At 41.6% G+C, this 19,615-nt stretch overlaps 1 protein-coding gene across 1 annotated transcript in view; it reads left to right on the forward strand.

Annotated features, from left to right (window-relative positions):
- Nucleotides 1-19,615, forward strand: part of PREP (prolyl endopeptidase) — a 113,681-nt gene that overhangs the window by 32,289 nt on the left and 61,777 nt on the right. The window contains exons 6-7 of the mRNA XM_080806672.1: nt 298-419; nt 16,998-17,103. Coding sequence (XP_080662798.1) covers nt 298-419; nt 16,998-17,103 — 228 coding nt within the window. The remainder of the gene's footprint in view (nt 1-297; nt 420-16,997; nt 17,104-19,615) is intronic.

Here is a 19,615-nt window from a genome sequence, read left to right on the forward strand (position 1 = left end):
ATGAGAATTTTTAGCATTTTCTCTCTTAGCAACTTTTAAGTATGCAATATAGTATCGTTAACTAACTATGGTCACCATGTTATATATTACATCCTTAATGATACTATGTTTTTAATTTCAAATGCCACATATTCATTGCTGGTATATAAGAAAGCGGTTAACTTTTGCATATTAACTTTGTATCCCGTGGCCAGGTAAATAACTTTTTAAACATTTCTAGCATTGTGCAATATGGGTGGGATAGATTTTTCTTAAAATTGCCAACTGCACTTCAGTAAACATTTTTAACTCCTTCAGGTACGGAGACATCCACCAACCTCCATCAAAAGCTGTGTTACCATGTGTTGGGAACTGATCAGTCAGAAGATATTTTGTGTGCTGAGTTTCCGGATGAGCCTAAGTGGATGGGCGGAGCTGAGGTATGGTGCTACTGTGAAATTGCCCCGCAAACACAGTGTCACATGGATTGTATATGTAGATGTTCTTGTTGTGTGATCTTTAAGGATGTGATGAGTCCCGTGAGTGAATATTCTCTTGTTAAAAGTATTGGTATTCCAATTGACTCTTAATAGTGAAGGTGATGATAAACCTTTTAACTGCAACTTCAACATAAAAACCTTAATACAAAGTAATACATGCTTATGGTTAAAAAAAAGAAAAAACAGAAGTGCTGAATCACATAAAGCAAAACATGAACATTTTGAAATTCAGAATCCTATGTCTCAGAGGTGAGGAGAGTATCCTTCCCAAAAATTTACTTTGTATAAATGAGAAATTAGGGAGAGAGGGAGTATATGTTTTCCTTTTTTACACAGCTTTCCTCTTCATGCATATCGTTCACTTGTTTTTACATCAAAATGTGCATTTTGAGATTTTTCCTGTCTAATAGATATTCAGGTATTGCTTGGGGGTCTTGTCCATAACCAAACTGTATTGGAAGTCTTTGAAGTTACCAGCCCAGATTTTATTCTGTATCTTGAGAATCAACTATGAAAAAAACTTAGAGGGACTTGAAGTAAAAACTTAACTCTTACTAGTTCATTTCTGGGTAGTAAGAAGTATTTTTTAAAGAAAAGCATTCTGAATGTTTTGATAGAGGTGGGCTGTTGGCCCATTTATAATGGGAATGAGAAATCCACTAGAAGATCTTTATAAAACTCCTGGAGTCACTTACTTAGAACTTTGGTAAAAAAAAAAAAGGAACATTTGATATTCGAAGTTCACTGGAGATAGAATAGGAACCCACAGTATTTTAGTTCATGTGCATTGATACACCTTATTCCAGATTGTCCTTATATTTATTTATTTATAAGTTTCCCTAGACCATGGGGTGGCAGACTGCTGCCTGCCTTCAGGCCACATCTGGCCTGCTGCCAGCTTTAGTAAATAAGGCTTTATCGGAACCCAGCCCATTTTGCGTTCTGGGGCTGCTGTCGGATGGCAATAGCGGGGTTGAGTCGCTGCAAAAGGCCCCGTGGCCCACAAAGCTGAAAATATTTACTTTCTGGCCCTTAATAGAAAAAACTTGCCAGACTTTAATGCAGTGTGTGAATTTTTAGGAGTTCCGTGACCTGAAACTGTCCTTTTCTCATGCTTTTTCCTTCTCGCTGAAGTGCCTCCCCCATGAGCCGTCCTTGTATAGTTACTGCTGTCATTTTTCTCACCTGTTTGTTTTTTATGCCTTGTCTGACTCTATTTATAGATTGTTTCTACCGTTTCCTTCTTAGTTCAGCTTCTCCTCCTACTTAAGTCTTCTGGTTACTGTGGTTAATAGATGTTGGTTTATAAAATAATATAGATTTTTACTGTCATCTGAGTGAAACAATTAGGGAGATGAATAAGCTACCAAACGATGTTTTAATGTTAGATCATGTGTTTCTCTTTATCTTTTTGGAGGGAAGGTATTGATGTGGAAAACCTTAAATAATATGTTTTAATAATCAATTTTATTCCCCCTGGATTCTTCATAAAATCAAAGACCAACTTTCCTAGAGAAATGTTTGTATTTCAAAGCTAATAATTTCATTACAGCAGGCCTATTTTAATTAAGGTAGATGTATTTAGTTGATACAGTAACATGGATATTGAAAATAAATGCCAGAATATTTGTATAATTTAGTGTATTGGACTAAAAGGAAACAAGCTTTATAGTAGAATATGCGTGCAGCTCAAGTTGCTTGAATTTCTCTTAATATTTGGTTGAAGCAGTGAGTTTTTTTGTTTGTTTTTTTTTTAACTTTTAAGCTGTGGTAAAATATACATAACAGAATTACTGGTTTAATCATTTTTAAGTGTAGAGTTAAGTGGCATTAAGTACACTGACATCATCGTGCAACCATCACCAACCATACATCTCCAAAACTTTTTAATCTTGCAAAACTGAAACTGTCCCCGTAAGTAATAACTCCCCATCTCCCCTGCTTCCCCCATTCCCTGGCAGCCTTCCTTCTTTCTGTCTCCCTGGGTTGGACTATTCTAGGTGCCACATGTAATTGTCCTCATGTAGTATTTGTCCTTTTGTGACTGACTGTTTGACTTAGCACAAAGTCCTCAGGCTCATCCACGTCGTAGCATGTGTCAGAATTTCCTTCCTTTTTGTAGTTGAATAATATTCCATTATGGATAAACACCACATTTTATTCATTCATCTGTCGATGGATATGTGGGGTGTTTCCTTAGCATTGTTGTGAGCAGCCAGTCTTGAAGTGAGGGGCACCTGGCTGGCTCAGTCAGTTAAGCATCCGATTCTTGATTTTTGCTCAGATCATGTTCTCAGGGTCGTGATATCGAGTCCCGTGTCAGGCTTCTGCTGGGCGTGGAGTCTGTTTGAGATTCTCTCTCCCTCTGCCCCTCCTCCCCCCACTCACTCACTCACTCTTAAAATAAATAAAAAATAAAAATATAGTGGAGATATACATGTATTTAACGTATGTACATTCAATTCTACCAGGAAAGTGAAAAGAAAAGCTGATTTAAGTAGTTGATGTGATCCTTCTACCATTCATTAAAAAGATGTTCACTCTATGTAAATTGTCTGATACAATCTTTACCAAAGCCTCGAAAAGGAGGTGCTCATTCCATTCCATTGCATGGAGGGAGTAAAATGCCTGCCCGAGAGATTACCTTGCACGTGCCTGGCTGGAACTGCCTGCTGAGTGTGTTAGACCCACAGCCTGTGTCTTCCTAACCCCGTGCACTCACCCTCTCTGATTAGAAGGAAAGAAGACTTGGAGAAACAGTAGCGAGGACTGTTGAAAGGATACATCTGTACTGCACAGAAGTAATAAAGTTGTTAAAAAACTTTAGGGACATATGTGGTGAGTCCCAAGGAACTTTATATTGGATCAGAGCCTTAATAGTGAAATATACAGAGCAAGTCTCCAAGAACCAGCAGTCTTAGTAAGTCGAGGCTGGACGTGCTCTTCCTTGAGGCTGCATTCCACCTCCTTGGGTGGTCTTGTTACAACAGGTGACACCCCTCCAGGTGCCAGGGTTGGTCGCTTCATAACCACACACTGATGCGTGGTATTTTTCAAGTAGTACTTTGGGGATCATCATTTTGAACCCAGTGTTTTGTTAATACCTTCCACACTTCAACAGTGTCTGAATGGAGAGCTAGTGTTAGAGTGATGGTGTACTGTGACTGAAACTCCTAGATTGTGTCCTTGTCCTGTCGGTGTGGGCTTGGGCCCATCCCTTCTCTCCAGTTCTCGTTCCTTCATTTCCCCTGGGGCTTTTTCGGCTGAAAGTCTGTGGCTAGAGGATTCAGCACAACATCTCACTGACCCTGACTCAGGCTTCCTAGGTGAGAAGGTAGCTGCCCAATGTGAGAGCAGCTTGGGCTTTGTGGGTGTGGTCGGGGGGGCCTTTCCGGTGGGTGGCTGGCGAGTGTGTGGATGTGCGTGGATTTCTCTGGCGACCCGCCGTACCCCTCCCTTTGGCTGCTTCAGTCCAGGTTCACGGAGGACTTCCCTTTGTATCCTAGACACTGTCTCCTTAGGACTCCTTTTCCTTCACAGAGGCCTCCTCTGCCTTCTTGCACAGACAGGTCTTCCTGCCTGGAACAGTCCACCACATAGAACAAGGAAGCAGCTTTAGTTTTGCCATCATTGCCCTTGACAGCATCTGCCCCCAGGATGACTGATTCCATCTAACAGAACCCACAGCTTCTGGACGTTTTTGGGTATTAGAACTGTTACAGAAGAGCCACATGCTGCTTCCCTCTGCCCAGCTCGTATTTGGTGAGCACAAGAGGGACTGGACGGGGAATAGGGACTACTCAACCCCCTGCTTGGGGGTTTTGTTTTGTTTTTTCCCATACAAAGACTTTATTCAAGATAGCCTCACAGTAGCACAGCCCAGTTATCCACTATCAAGCGCACGAATGAACTAACTGTGGTACATCCCTACAGTAGAATACTACTCAGCAGTAGAAAGGAACAGACTGTTGATATATTCAGCAACAGGGATGAATCTCAAAATACTTATGCTCAATGAAAGCCAGAAGAAAGGAGAACGCAGGAGTACAAAGTGTTTGGTAATATTTATAGAACACTCTGGAGAATGCAGACTAGTCTATAAAGGCAAATACAGATCAGTGGTTGCTTGCAGACGGGGGTTGGGGAACCGGAGGAGGGGACGCGAAGGGGCAGGAGGAGACTCGGGAGGATGATCAGAGGGGACTCTGGAATTGACGTTTCACAGGTGAGGCCATTCTGAGCAATGCCAGTCTCTAGTTCTCTCCCCTCTGTTATTCATCGCGGGCTGGGCCTCCAGCGGCCCTGCAGGGAGGAGGAGTTGGAGGACGAGAACGGGATTCTTGCTGCTCCGGAGCTGTTTGTCGGTGTTTGGTTGCTACCGTCCGCTCGCAGTCATGCCCGGTGTCTTGGTGCGGGCTCCTTGATGGCATCGTTGCGCAGGGAGAGCCCCTCCATTCTGGGAACCTGCGTGCTGTTCTCTGCGGTGGATAGTAAACGCTCTGGCTCACACTTGTGTTGCCTCCCAAGGCTGCTGCTCCCAGCAGGGTCCCCTCCGTAGCTCCCGTCGTCCATCCTTTTTCTGCAGGGACCTTTCAAGATGGAGGGAGGCTACCTTCCTGGTGTCTCTTGTTCTGAGGGAAGCAACCTCCATGCGTTGCTCCGTCCCAGAAGGGTGGGTGCTGGCCAACACCACTCTACTTACCTGCCGGCCGAGAGCCTCCTCCCTCGGGCCCTGCGGCTCCCTCATGCCCCTGGCGTAACATGAAACCCATCTAGCATTTGGCTTAGAGGGACAGTGGTGTCAGTTATTTAATATAGACCAGAAGGCTTTACCTAGAAGGTAGGATTGTGGGAGAATAGAAATTGTCATGTTTTTGAAGATTCTACTGGATTTTAAAAAATGCCCTTTATTTTAAAGTGATTCTCAGAGCATTTGGGGTGTGTGTGGGGGCTGGAAACAGGGAAATCAAGTATTTTGAGGCACTTTTCCCAGCAGAGGGTGCTCTAGAATGAAGATTCTGAAAATGTGTCAAGTACCTTTAGAAAAGATTATGGAGAAAATGCCCAGCCTCTCTGTGACTGTCTAGCTGAATTCTGTATTGAGAACCGAATTCTGTTGTAACTAATTCTTGAAAAGAGGGCTTCTTTTTCACAAAGGTAATCCTAATCTTCACATTTATCATGTATCTACGTTGTATGTTCACTTGTGGTCCCTAATCGTTCAAGTATGTGTGTATTGGTGCAGACGTTTGTATATTATATGTATATGTTAACGTGTGAAATCACTGCCTAGTGCTGGCCTCCGTGGGCACACAGTGAGTGTGAGGTTAGTGTGAGGTTTGTGCACATGAAGACCCTCGAGGCCCTGTGTGCACCCAGCTTTGCCTTATAAGACATAGGTGGCCTGGGTGTCTCGGGGTCCCTCAGGGAATTCCGCCTCACCTGCCCCTCACTCACCGCACAGCTCGGCTTGAGCAGAGCCCTTGCTCAGCAGCCCTCTTCGTGGTCAGCACCTCCGGGCATCTCTTCCCCGAGGGCCCAGGAAGCCATAGGCTTGCTGTCCCCTCCCTCCCCCGCCAGGTGTGCGGGCCAGGCGATTCTCGGGAGCACAGATGGGCACACTCGGCCCTTTGGAAGCTGTTCTTGTTGTAGTCAGCTCTTCTATTTATAAACATTTCACAGTACTGCTAAGGGGCTTAGGGGCTCATGATACAATGTCCATCATGTTCCATTTGTCGTTTTAAAGACACTTTGTCCTCTTGACCAGAGCTTTGGGGGTGGAGCCGGCACGTGCAGCTTGTGTCGCTGGTGAGCCTTCATCTCCTCGTGCTGTGAGAGCCTCGTGCTCTGCCCCAGCTCCCAGACCCCGACCCCCTGCGCGCGTCGCGGGGGGGCTGAGCGACTGTCTTTCTGTCTGTCCCGGGGTGGATCCCCAACCGGGCTCATCACCCGTGTCCTCTCTCTCAGCAGCACCACGGGGCATGGTAATACCCATCGTGCTGATTATCGTGCAGGAGCATCCAGCACATGGTGGGGAGGGAAAGTCAGGAAGCCACGCCACAGACCCGCCTGCGAGTTAAAGCTAGAAGGCAGGGCCGCTCTGTATACGGGACACAGCTCCTGCTGGGGGGGAGTTGGTTTTGGTGGTAGGAGGGTTGGATTTGCTCATTAGTCGCTTCTCACCTGACCCCCTTGGTCAGTAAGGGAGAAAAGAAAACAAACAGTAGATTCTTAAACAACCCAGCTGCTCTGCCAGAGAACAACAATGGCGGCTCTGTCATGTCAAGACCTCCGTTACTCATTTTAGTTTGAATGCGGGTTTTTTTTTTACCCCCCTGAAATTTTCTGTCAGATCTGTTTCTGGCATACTGAGGAACACCTCATACTGGATTTGGGTTGATTTCTGTTTTCCCGCATTGCTGTAGGATCACAGTGTACTGGGAAAGTGCTCTGACTGAATGACTACTTGTTGGAGATGTTTGTGTTAACCCACGTCACATGAGCCTATGACTGCCCCTGTCCTTGTGTACTTCACCACTCCTATAGTTGTACAAATCCGTAGTGAGTCCTCTAAGTGAGAAGCCATCATTGTAATGATTAGTTAGTTTGACCTTTAAAAGTTTTCCTCAGCTAAGTTTTGGAAACATACTTAATATTAAAGAGATAATGTTAGGATTCACTACTATTATGAGAGGAATCCAAAAGAGACTATAAAATAAAACTGACAAAGTTTCCTGCTCTGAGAGGCACATGATTAAGTCCCAGAGCTATTAAAATCCATTTTCATTTCTTTTGTTAATGTTCCAGACAATTTTAAGTCTCACCGCTTTTTTAGGATACTTTTTTTTTAATACATACACAATTCTTTTGTCCTAATATTTAAAAGGAATACTTTCCTCAATTTGAAAAAGTGTGTGTAGATTCAAATTATGGGGGGAAAAAAAAAAACTTTCTTCACTTCTTGTTAGATTCTAAGTGGAAATTATTATATATACCAAAGAAATTTCATGTCTATGGAGGTTTGGTTATTAACACAAGACCACATGACTGGAGTTTAGTAGTTCTTGCATAAAATAGCTTATGAGTTGTTCTTTGAAAATGATAATGTGTTTGGGGCACCTGAGTGGCTCTGTTGGTTAAGCATCTGCGTTCGGCTCAGGTCACGATCCCAGGGTCCTGGGATCCAGCCCTGTGTTGGGTTCCCTGCTCAGCAAGGAGCATTCTTCCCTCTCTCTCTGTCAAATAAATAAAATCTTTTTTTAAAAAAGAAAAATAGGGGCGCCTGGGTGGCTCAGTGGGTTAAGCCTCTGCCTTCGGCTCAGGTCATGATCTCAGGGTCCTGGGATTGAGCCCCGCATCGGGCTCTCTGCTCGGCAGGGAGCCTGCTTCCCCCTCTCTCTCTGCCTGCCTCTCCGCCTACTTGTGATCTCTCTCTGCCAAATAAATAAAATCATTAAAAAAAAAGAAAAATAATATGTTTGATGCAAGTCCACATATTATAAACACACACACACATAAAAATATTATCTGTGTGTCTTTGTTGTTTTGAAAAACACCTTCGTAGGGACACCTGGGTGGCTCAATTGGTTAAGCGTCTGCCTTCGATTCGGATAATGATCCCAGGGTCCTGGGATCGAGTCCCACATAGGGCTCCCTGCTCAGCAGGGAGCATGCTTCTCCCCCTGCCCTTCACCCCACTGTCTCTCACTCTGTCTCTCTCTGTCTCTCCAATAAATAAGTAAAATCTTAAAAAAGAAAAAAAAATACCTTGTAAACAAATGATTGGGAGTTTACAACATTTAGTGATCTTTGTTCATTTTCTCTTAACATGAGATGCGTAAAGAAAAGTTAGTTGATTCAAGTCATTTAGAAGGCCCAGCTGTTCTTATTGTATAGTATTGAGACTGAGAATAGCCAAATTCAGTGAATTTAAAATTTTTATGTGGTAGTAATAATAGTAACATAGGTTTGTTGGGGTTTTTTTTTTTGTTTTTTAAAAGATTTTATTTATTTATTTGACAGAGATCACAAGTAGGCAGAGAGTCAGGCAGAGAGAGAGGAGGAAGCAGGCTCCCCACTGAGCAGAGAGCCTGATGCGGGGCTCGATCCCAGGACCCTGAGAACATGACCCGAGCCAAAGGCAGAGGCTTTAACCTACTGAGCCACCCAGATGCCCCATTTAAAATAAACTATAAAAATCCCATTTTCCAGAAAAACTGCTAGTATTGTCATATTCTATTTCACACTCATTTCTGTAAATTCATTAAAAAAAAATGGGGGTGCCTGGGTGGCTCAGTGCATTAAAGCCTCTGCCTTTGTCAGATCATAATCTCAGGGTCCTGGGATCGAGCCCCGAGTTGGGCTTCTCTGCTCAGCAGGGAGCCTGCTTCCCTTCCTCTCTCTCTGCCTGCCTCTCTGCCTACTGTGATCTCTGTCAAATAAATAAATAAAATCTTCAAAAAAAAAAAAATGAATGGATGGTAAAGCTGATACATCTTGTAAATATGGAGCAGCTATGATCCAGACCCAGGTCTGAATGGATCACTGTCAGACCTATGTGAGGCATTAACTGAAGACATTTGATAAAAACATTTCTTGGGACTAGGTTCCCCTCAGGTGTATTTCAGTTGCTGTTTATCTTTTTAAAATTCTGTGGTGTTATGACTCCTGGATTTGTAGAGGGTATATCCTGACTGTGCTGATTCATGTGAATTTTGTGTTTGTTGGAGCAGCATATGTGAGCCTAACAGAATAAAGTACGAAATACATACTCCATCTTACAGCGTGAATGACGTCTGTCAAGAGTTTCCTTATATTATTACCTCAGTGTAGCTTAGTGCCACAGTACACACAAGTAAAACTTCTTAGTAATTAACGTGGCTTCTTGAATGAAAGTATGAAGTCTGATAATCCCACACCTTATGCCCTTTGATAAGTGTCAATGAGTGTGACAGCCATTACTGCGTCCCCTCTTCAAAAACAGAAGCCAACACTTAACAGCAGTTTTCTCCAGTAGCACAAAATACGCCAAGCTGAGAAACCAAAAGATTAGAGGGGAACACTTCTTCCCACACTCGTCTGGCCTCCCTTTGGGGGAGTTTTCCTCAGTCAGGGCTTGAAAACCGAATAGGTCAGGCTGAGAATTCCCAGCCGACTCATAGTCCTGAGCCACATTCTTCTACATAAGCACGTTATCAGCAGTCAGGTTGAAATCTCGTTCCACACCTGCTGACTCTGGTTTCATTTCTAGCTGATGCACTGGGAGAAGTGCATTGTTTGTTGGGCCTGCCCAGGAGGCTGAGTCGTTGTGGGCTGTGCTAGGTTACACACTGCCTGTGTACGAGATGTTGTGATGGCCTTGCATGCTGTTACAGGTCAGGTTCCTTGGCACACGGACCGGAAGTGGAATGGGCGTGCTTTCAAAGCCTGTGCTGGGGGGAGAGAGCAGAGAGGAAGGAGGTGAACTATAATGCAGTCATTACGAAGACCTCGGCCAGTCCTCCAGGGAGCTCTCAAGCTGAGTTCGCCTTCAGCATTTATACCCTTAAATTAATCAGTCATTACACGGGGGAAGAACCCAGAAGGATCTGTGACCTTGGGAGAGGCGGTCTTCTCCAACCTAAGGACAGGCCTGGAGGTTCTCAGCCCAGCACTGGCCGCTCCCGGCGTGCAGCCAACCGCAGCCTGCCCCGCACGTGCTGCTGTCCATTGCCAGTCCGTGCCCTTGGGAGTGAACATATGCAGCTCAAGTATATGTCAGCACAGTTCTGGGGACCAGACAGCTACACCACCGTAGCAGGTATAAGAAGGCAGAATTCAAGCAACCGTTTTGAAAGAAATTCTACTTCCCTTTTAAAATCATTTAAGGACCCTCCCCCAAAGCCTTTCAGTGCCCACTCTTCGTGAGAGTGCCCACTCAGTGCCCATGAGCTCTTCGAAGACCCTGTCCTGTTGATCTGTGTGTTTCAGAACCTGCTTCAGCAGTGGCCGACTCCCGGTAAACGCTGGTGGAATAAATGGCCTTAGCTCGGACTTCCGAATAGAGGCCAGCTGTGTTTGATGGCATAAGTTAAATTATGTCCTGTTAAAACCAGCCACTATGGTGACCATAGTTGTCTCCAGCTCCCCCTCCCCACCCCAGAAGCAAGGGGGCCCTGACTGGGGTGGCTTTTCATTTGTTTCTCTCCACTGAGGTCTGCCTGGTCATGGATAATGAAAAGCTAAATGGTAAAGAATGGTTATTTATGAGTAAAAAAAGAATGATAGCTTTAAGGGGCGCCTGGGTGGCTCAGTCGTTAAGCGTCTGCCTTTGGCTCAGGTCTTGATCCCAGGGTCCTGGGGTGGAGCCCCACATTGGGCTCCCTGCTCTGCGGAGAGCCTGCTTCTCCCTCTCCCTTTGCTTCCACCCTCATGTTCTCTCTCTTGTGTTCTGTCTCTCAAATTAATAAATAAAATCTTTTTAAAAAATGATAGCTTTCATCCCTGTTGGCGGTGTTTGGAATAGAGTTACTGGATTTAATATCCGCAAATGTAAATATTTGATTTGTAGTAATTCTTAGACAATTTTTGTTAATTAATACTTAATTACATAAAATGTGATTTTCATGAAATAAGATAATTTGACTTAAGGAAAATTTTGTTTAAACAATACAGACATAAAGTAGAAGAAAGCTGTGAAAAGCAAAGATTTAAGAATTAAGTCTTTTATAATTGGTCGGATTAGTATTACTCCAACATTGTTGCAACAAGTCTGTGCTTTTGAATCAGATTAATTGCTTCCAGAGAACACAGTTATTCTAGTTGATATATTGTTTAAAGAAAAAACAATAATATTTTGTGAACAGGAATTTATAGTGTTTCATGAAGGGCTGATGGGGCCCTTGGCTCAATTTTTTTATCTGTTTTCTTTTTATCTGGATTTCAGAAGAATCAGTTATTTTTTTAAAGATTTCATTTATTTATTTATTTGTCAGAGAGAGAGCACAACTAGGGGGAACAGCAGGTAGAGGGAGAAGCAGGCTCCCCACTGAATAGGGAGCCCGATTTGGGGCTTTATCCCAGGACCCTGGGATCATGACCTGAGTCAGAGGCAGATGCTTAACCGACTGAGCCACCCAGGCATCCCCAAAAAGTCACTTTTTTTTTCTGTTGAGATGCAAGTGTCCTCTTCGTTAACAGTGTTTTTCTCTCCTCCTTCCGGTGATTTCCAAAATTCATTTTTAAAATTGCCTTTAAATAGTCTGAATGTGAAGCTAAGGTTAATAAATATACATTATTACGATTTTAGTGGAAGAAGGTGTATTTCTAACCTATGTATTTGGGGATAGCAATGACACTTAAAAATGATTTCAAAATCTGAGACTTTGAGCATCTGAAAATTCAGAATTGTTTCCAGTTTAGCAAATTTGCTTGGTGACTATGGACCGTCACTGGGTTGTAATGAAGAGAGCTACAGTGAAAAAGTCAGACTGAGTTGGCATCCCAACAGTAATGTACCTTGGGGCTTTCTACCTTAGATTAAATATAAACTGCTACAATACTTAGTCCAGCCAGAAATGCTGAGAAAAATTCATTAGACGTGCTCGCAACACCTGTCATCAAAGGTTTGGTGTGATTCTTGCAGTGAGTTTTACTGCCCTTTCTATCGGCTAGATCCCTGCAACTGAATTAACCATTATTTATGATCAATATGTCATAACTTTAATCACTAAGCTATAAAAATTCCATCTTCATTTAAAGGATAAGAAAACAAAACTATGAAGTATTAATGAGGCTGCTTTTCATTACATTTGATAAAGTTATGATCATAAGATTGCTTGATGATATTCATAAAGGATCAACTAAAAGTAAGGTGAAACTAAAATTCTGGACATGAGTTCATTAACTTTGTATATGAAAACCTTAAGGAAAACATATAAAAGCCTAGAAATAGGGTATACGTAACTACCAAAGCAGTCAAAGAAGGGACAACGTTCATAAATAAATTTATATTAATGCAGTACCAAGAGGAAAGAAGGGGAGAGCAAAGTGAATAGGATACTTGAAATTAAAAACATGGAAGCCAGTGTATCAGCAATAACAGTTAATGGAAATGGAATATAGATACTTAGGTTAAATTTTTTTTTAAACTCAGTCAAGTCTAACATTATTTGCATGAGACCCACTTAACATGATGATGGGTAAGTTGGAAATACAGTGAGGATGAGAATGGAGAAAAGGATTAATGGAAATCAGAAATTTATATGAGGTTTTTCCAAAACTGATGATCTCTGGAAAGACTATGAGGAGCCTGGAAAAAGACTGAAGAGAATGCACTAGAGGCATTCGATGTTACGTGTAGTTTGTGGCAAAGACCCATACAGCAAAATGCGATTCATGTTTGTGATGGGAAATTGCTTCTGAACACAGAAAAATGTCACCAAGAAAGAGCAGCCAAATTAAACAGGATTTTCTAGAATTTTTGATAAAACTGTAACTTACTTGGAATCCCACTTCTGTTTCTCAAGTACAGATTATCTCTGTTCTTTAGAACAGTTTTTTCTGAGAAAGAGATGTTCAGCTTACAACATGCAGTGTGCTGCCGCTGGGCATTTTAGACAGGCATAGTCATTATGATTGATTTATAAATCCAGAAGAATCTGATGGACTAGCAACAGGTGGTCTACCAAAATGAACCTGTAGACAGAGAGTGAATGGGTATTTTCGTTTGGAGAGCTGGAATCTAATTCCTGCAAATTTAAGCACTTGCTGCTGCTAGGCAGTAAAATCTGAAGTAGTCCATGCTCAGACACTCTCGTCTAGGTGACATTTAGCTCGGGGTCGTCACATTGCCCTGGTGGAAGGAATCAGTGCATGTGGGCTTGATGAGAGCAGTGCAGCAAGTTAGAATGCATGTTGGACAGTTTCACCTCTACATACGAGAGGAGAAGCATGCCCCAAAGGCTGCAGGTAGTTCATAGAAGTTTCAATGGAACAGAAACAGTAAAAATACCTTATTGTGTAATGAGATGGAAGGAAATATGTTATTGTTATATTTTTTTATGAATCATGGATATCATCTTTGAAATTCCATATTACGTTCTTAATTCTTATATCTGTGTATTTCAAGCACGCACAATATACTATTAAAGATGTAATTATTTAATAAAAAATTAAAAATTAGTTAAAACAATGAAAACATAATGACGTATTTGCCTCTGGCCTTGGCAGTGTAACTGGTCCTAGGGCAGCCCTCCTGCTATAAACAGTGAGAAAATGACACGAAATCAAGCAGTCCTTTGCAGATGTGGTCAGCAGGCATTGCTGGACCATCATCTGTAAGAGCAGCAAGTCCTTTGACGGCCCCATCTTTCTGCCTTTCTAGAGATATTTTCTGGAGTCTGGCACAAGGACGGGAGCCCACAGAGTATTGTAGTCTCCCCGACTTAGTATCTAAAGAATTAAGGAAGACTGAAGCCACTAGAGTTTGCAGGCAGGGAACTACCACAAAGAGTCCCAGAATTCTGCCTTGGTCTCCCTTTGTGTCCTTGCTGACCTTTAAGTAGTGCATGCATAGGATGAGACTTCATGATTCAGGCTAACAACTACCGGGGAGCTGTAAGCCAACAACTACCAGAGGGTTAACAAGTCAGAAGCTGCCACTTTTTGACCAAAATGGAAAGACCTTGTGAACACCCAGGGGCTTCACCAGCAACCCCAGAAAGGCCCACCTTTGTAGTGGGGCTGTAGATGTTCCCCAACAAAGCTTGAAAACAAGCCTCCAATGGATCAAGCTGATCTACTAACAAATTAACTGCCTCAAAACTTTTTAAAGGAAGACAAAGCAAACAAGTCAAAAAATCCAGACAACATTCAAAATGTGTAGAATCCAATTTTTAAAAGTTGCAAGATGTATAAAGAAGCAGAAAAAAGTGACTTATAACCAGGAGAAATAGTAGCCAATGAAACAGACTCAGAAATGACAGGTAGTAGAACTAGCAGACAGGGACTTTTTAGAAGCTATTATAAAATAATTTTTAAAGGATTTGAGAAAATGTTAATATAATGGACAAAGAAATAATATAAAAATGAGCCAAACACTCTTCTAGATGTGCAAATAAGCCATCCAAAATGAAAATGTCTCTGCACGGGCTTAATAGCAATTTAAATACTACAAAAATATCAGTGCATTTGGAAACAGGACAATTGAAAATAAACCAAAAAGAGAACAAAAACAGAAATGAACACAGCCTCACCGACCTGTGGGACATTGCTAAGTGATCTAACACTGCATATTTGAAGTCCTACAGTAGGGGTGAGGGGGGGATACAAAAATACATAGGAGGGGGAAAAGGTCAAAAGTGTTACGAATCTGAGAAAATAGACAAAGCCATGGTTCCAAAATGCTTGACAAATCTCAAGCAGGGTCCTACAGCAAAGCCCATTATTAATTTGCATAAAACCTAAGATGATGATAAAAAAAAAATCTTAAAAGCAGCAAGCACATAGTGGGAAAACATGGTGAGAAAACGGTTGGAAATGACTTCTCACCTGAAACAATGCAAGGCAGGAGACAATGGAAAGAAAACATTTTCCTTCTTGACTACCATATTTAAAAGTACAGTCCTTCCCCTCCCCAACCCCCACATCCTGCCCCTCCCTTACTTACACCTGTTCATGTTCTCCATGGCATTTGTCATTTTATAATATGCTACATAATTCCATATGTGTCTCCTCCACTAGAACATTTTTTTCCTGAGATGTTCACTAATGTATCTTTAAATGTCTTGCACATAATGGCTGTTTAGCAAATATTTGTGGAATGAACATATAAAAGAGTAACACTTGTTGGTAAGTGTGAGGCTTCTGAAGACAAACAGAACCAACAGGTTATGTGTATGTATATATAGAGAGATTTGTTTTTAAAGAGTTGGCTAGGGGCGCCTGGGTGGCTCAGTGGGTTAAAGCCTCTGCCTTCAGCTCGGGTCGTGATCCCAGGGTCCTGGGATCGAGCCCCGCATCAGGCTCTTTGCTCAGCGGGGAGCCTGCTTCCTCCTCTCTCTCTCTCTCTCTGCCTGCCTCTCTGCCTACTTGTGATCTCTGTCAAATAAATAAATAAAATCTTTGAAAATAAATTAAAAAATAAAGAGTTGGCTAACATGATCATGAAGGCTTTACGAGTCCAAAGTCTTAAAGGTACATTGGCAGGCTGGAAATCCAGAGTTTCAGTTTGAGTCTAAGGGAGGTCTGCTGGCAGAACTCCTCCTCGCCTGGGACGGTCACCATTTTTCTGTTAAGGCTCTGGGCTGGTTGGATGAGGCATACTCACATTATGGAGCGTAATCACCTTTAAGAATCCACCAATTTAAATGTCAATGTCATCCAAAAAACACCTTCACAGAAACATCCAGAATAATGTTTGACCAAATATCTGGGTACCACGGTCTAGCCAAGTTGCTAGGTAAAGTTAGCCATCGTAGTAGGATGCGGAAAAACAGGAACTGTCATTCACTGTGACACGTCAGATGTAAGTGGGTACAACCATTTCAGAAAATAATTTGGCACCACCTCACAAGGTTGAATATGTGCATATCCTGCCACTGAGCAATTTCACTTCTCTTTATAGACCTGGAAATACAGATAAGGCCACAAATTAACGTGTGCAGAGTTTTTGTGACGTGTTGCTTGTAAAAGGAAGAAAATAGAAATAAAACATTTATTCGTGGGAAAAAGGATCAATTAATTGTGGTATATTTCTAGATCAGAATACTGCATAGCAATTAAAAATGAATTAAATATACATATGTTGACATGAATTGATTTTTAAAATCACGTTGAATTAAAAAAGTTAATTCCAAAAGGATATGTGTGTGCATTTATATAGAGGTTGAAACCACTTCTATTTAATTTTGGCAACTCAAATTCATAATATATTGTTTGTCATATTAGTCTACCAAGATTGTTTTTGCTACCTGAGATTCTCCTGTTTAATACTACCAAGGAAATCCACAGAAGCACAGGCTTTTGGTCTTTGACGTCGTGTTGTAGAGGCAACTAAAGATACCCAAGGAGCTGCTCAGTAGAAACCACATCACGTCACCAGGTCGCACCACGGATGAACTTCCTTGTGTCCTGCCTGTTTTGCTAATTCTTACTCATTTACAACAATTTTTAAATATGTGACCCAAGACGAAATTTCAAGGTCAGGGATATTGATATTCAGAATGGCAGATCGCGTGTATTCTCAGTTAAAGCCTAGACTATGAATTTAAATAAAAATCATATTGAGTCACGACATGCAGTTATATGTTGATATTTTCCATTGAAGTATTTCACTATGCTTTTTTTTTTTTTCAAACTGTGATGCAAGAGTAAAATAAATTAAAATTGATGTTTATCTTTTTTCTGACTTTCTTTGCCAGTCATAAATTTGGGGTAACCATATGACATTTGAGGTTAACCTTTATTTTTTAGTTAACAGTGGTTTCACAAAAGAGATTTTCTAATCAGCCCCCTGCCCTGTTTTTATTTCCTTCCTAGTTGTCTGACGATGGTCGCTATGTCTTATTATCAATAAGGGAAGGATGTGATCCAGTAAACCGACTCTGGTACTGTGACCTACAGCAGGAATCCAATGGCATCAGTGGTAAGTTATCTTTCAAACAGGCAATTAGTCCAGAAAGCTCCATTAAGAAGCAATTATTTTGATCTTCTAATTGATTTCCCAAGAAACCTCCTTCCATTCAGCCGTATGAACCCTCAGTTCTTATTTTTTCTTTCGGTATTGTTGCATAAAATGAGGAAAAATTGAATGAAGCTCTTTGTTGGCTTTAGCATTTTCTCCATAAATTGAGGTTAACCATATATTTTCCATATGAATGTGGATGGGTCTGTTGATTATTGCAGATGAAGAGTGTAAAAGAGAATCTAGCTCTTTGGTCTGTAAAGCACTGTAATTGTCTAGATGTAATGGTTCAAACTGTCACAGGCAAAAGGAAGAGACCAGTGAGAATTAGCGAGGTTAACAGGTAATTATAAGATGGTTTCCTAGCACTGAGCCACATGCACAGTAACAGCCTGATTTTGCTTTCTGGGAGCCTTATACATCATGAGAGTAAGCATAGGACCAGCCAGCTACAGATCGTGGCGGTGGCTCATTTTAAATGTTGTTCTCTTCGAGCCTCTAGGTCATAGCAGCAGCATTATCGAGCGCTAAAGCTTTCCAGCTGCACAATTTACTATGCTAAGAATACCCAGACCCCAAAACTGCACAGATAGGCTGGCACTCGGATAAGGACAGGAAACTAATTACACTGTTCTGGTTAAAATAAATATATTTTAGAGAATGTGATGCATATTTTCAGACTATATAATTTGAGTGCATTTTAAATTATTAGATTACTTCATTCTGTTACATTATGATAAGAAAATATACAATTTTCTTTTTTTATTGATCGGACATTGCATCATTTTTAAACTTCTCTGAGCAAGATCCACATCCCGACATTCTTAGATACTGCAGAGCGCCATTCCCAGATGCAGCAGGATGAAGTCAGCAGATTGATTCAGGTGTGACATATATATCCATTTAATAAAGATACTTGTAGGGCTTTTTCTGTTTAAAAAAAAAAAAAAGATACACCCATTTTGATCTCAAAAGGAAGTTGCAACAACCACACCAGTTTTCACGTTCTTTGACAAGAGCAAAACCAGCACCTAAGAATTGTTCGCTTGAGTTTCCAGTCTAGTCGACACGGAACTGAACCTCTGAAGAATGAGATCTGGAAGAAACAGGGACAGCTGTTACTCTGCTGTCACCCTCACAGTATTCCTTTGTGAGTCTGAGATGGTGGAAAGGACTTTGCCTTTCCCCACTTTATTACAAATTCCAGTTCCGTCATTCTTCCTCCAGAGAGCGCCAGTTTCATTTTCTTTTTATTACTTTGTTATTATATCTTTACATTATTAGGTAGACTTGTTATTAAATGATGCAAGTTAACAAATCAAAAAACACAAATTGCTTAATTTCCTCTAAATACAAGGAAGAGAATTTCTTCCATAGACCGGTATACTGAACTCGTATTGCTGTGTCCGCTTTAATAATAGTAATAACTGGCTGAAACTTACAAAAGGGCTGGCAGAACTCAAGGAAAGCCTGTTTTCTTCCAAACCTCTTGGTCTTTATCTTTTTTTTTTTTTTAAACCTTGCATACTTTTTATCCCCCAATTTATCATTGCCATATTATGGAAGAATTAGAGAAGAGGGTATGATACCTAGAGATTGAGATTCTGGAAGGAAGATGGCACAGAGGTACACCAGGCCATCACAAATAAAATGCCAGACACTGTAGCCCTGAAAGAACATGAAGGAGAACGAAGGGAAGTGTCTAAGGAACCATAAATGACAATAATGCATGCAGCTGGGAAGCTCCTGTTCACAAAACAAGCCAGCTCCCAGCTGGCCTTCCCAGTTGGATCTTCCTTGAGTTACCTGACTGTTGTTGTCTCTGCTTCTTAGGTGGCTGTTTTGCAGTCTAGGTGAAGAGCCCAGTGCTCTTACGTTAGCAATTACCATTTTCCAGTTGTTCTCTCTCTTTTTTAAATCGTCCAGAGGAATTTTAAGGTTATTTTGTCATGATCTGAACAGAAGTCCAGCCATATGTTGGACTAGGGCTATGTGTAAACCTGTAAATTTATTTGGTATTTGATCTCTCAGTCGAACCACTTTTTTTTTTTTTTAACTTTTTTAACTTTTACATAAGCTCTATGCCCAACATAGGGCTTTGAACTCACAATCCTGAGATCAGGAGTCTCATGCTCTACTGACTGAGCCAGCGAGGTGCCCCATAACCACATACTACTTGTTAGAGTTACTCCTAGGTATATGTAGTTTTGAGCTATTGATGACTTGTGAAGGTATCTATCAGAGTTTACCCAAAGAAGCAGAACCAGTAGGAGACATACCTTAAGAGATGTTTTGTAAGAAATGGGCCTCTGTGATTTGAGGACTGGCTAGCTAAATCTGAAATCAGTAGGGCAGGCTACAAGGAAAAACAGTCTGGAATTTTCAGGCACAGGCTGAAGCTGCCATCCACAGGTGGTATTTCTTTCTCAGAGAAACCTCAATTCCCGGAGAAGGCATTTCAACTGATTGAATC

Source organism: Martes martes (assembly GCF_963455335.1).
Source record: "Martes martes genome assembly, chromosome: 6".
Taxonomy (NCBI): Eukaryota; Metazoa; Chordata; class Mammalia; order Carnivora; family Mustelidae; genus Martes; species Martes martes.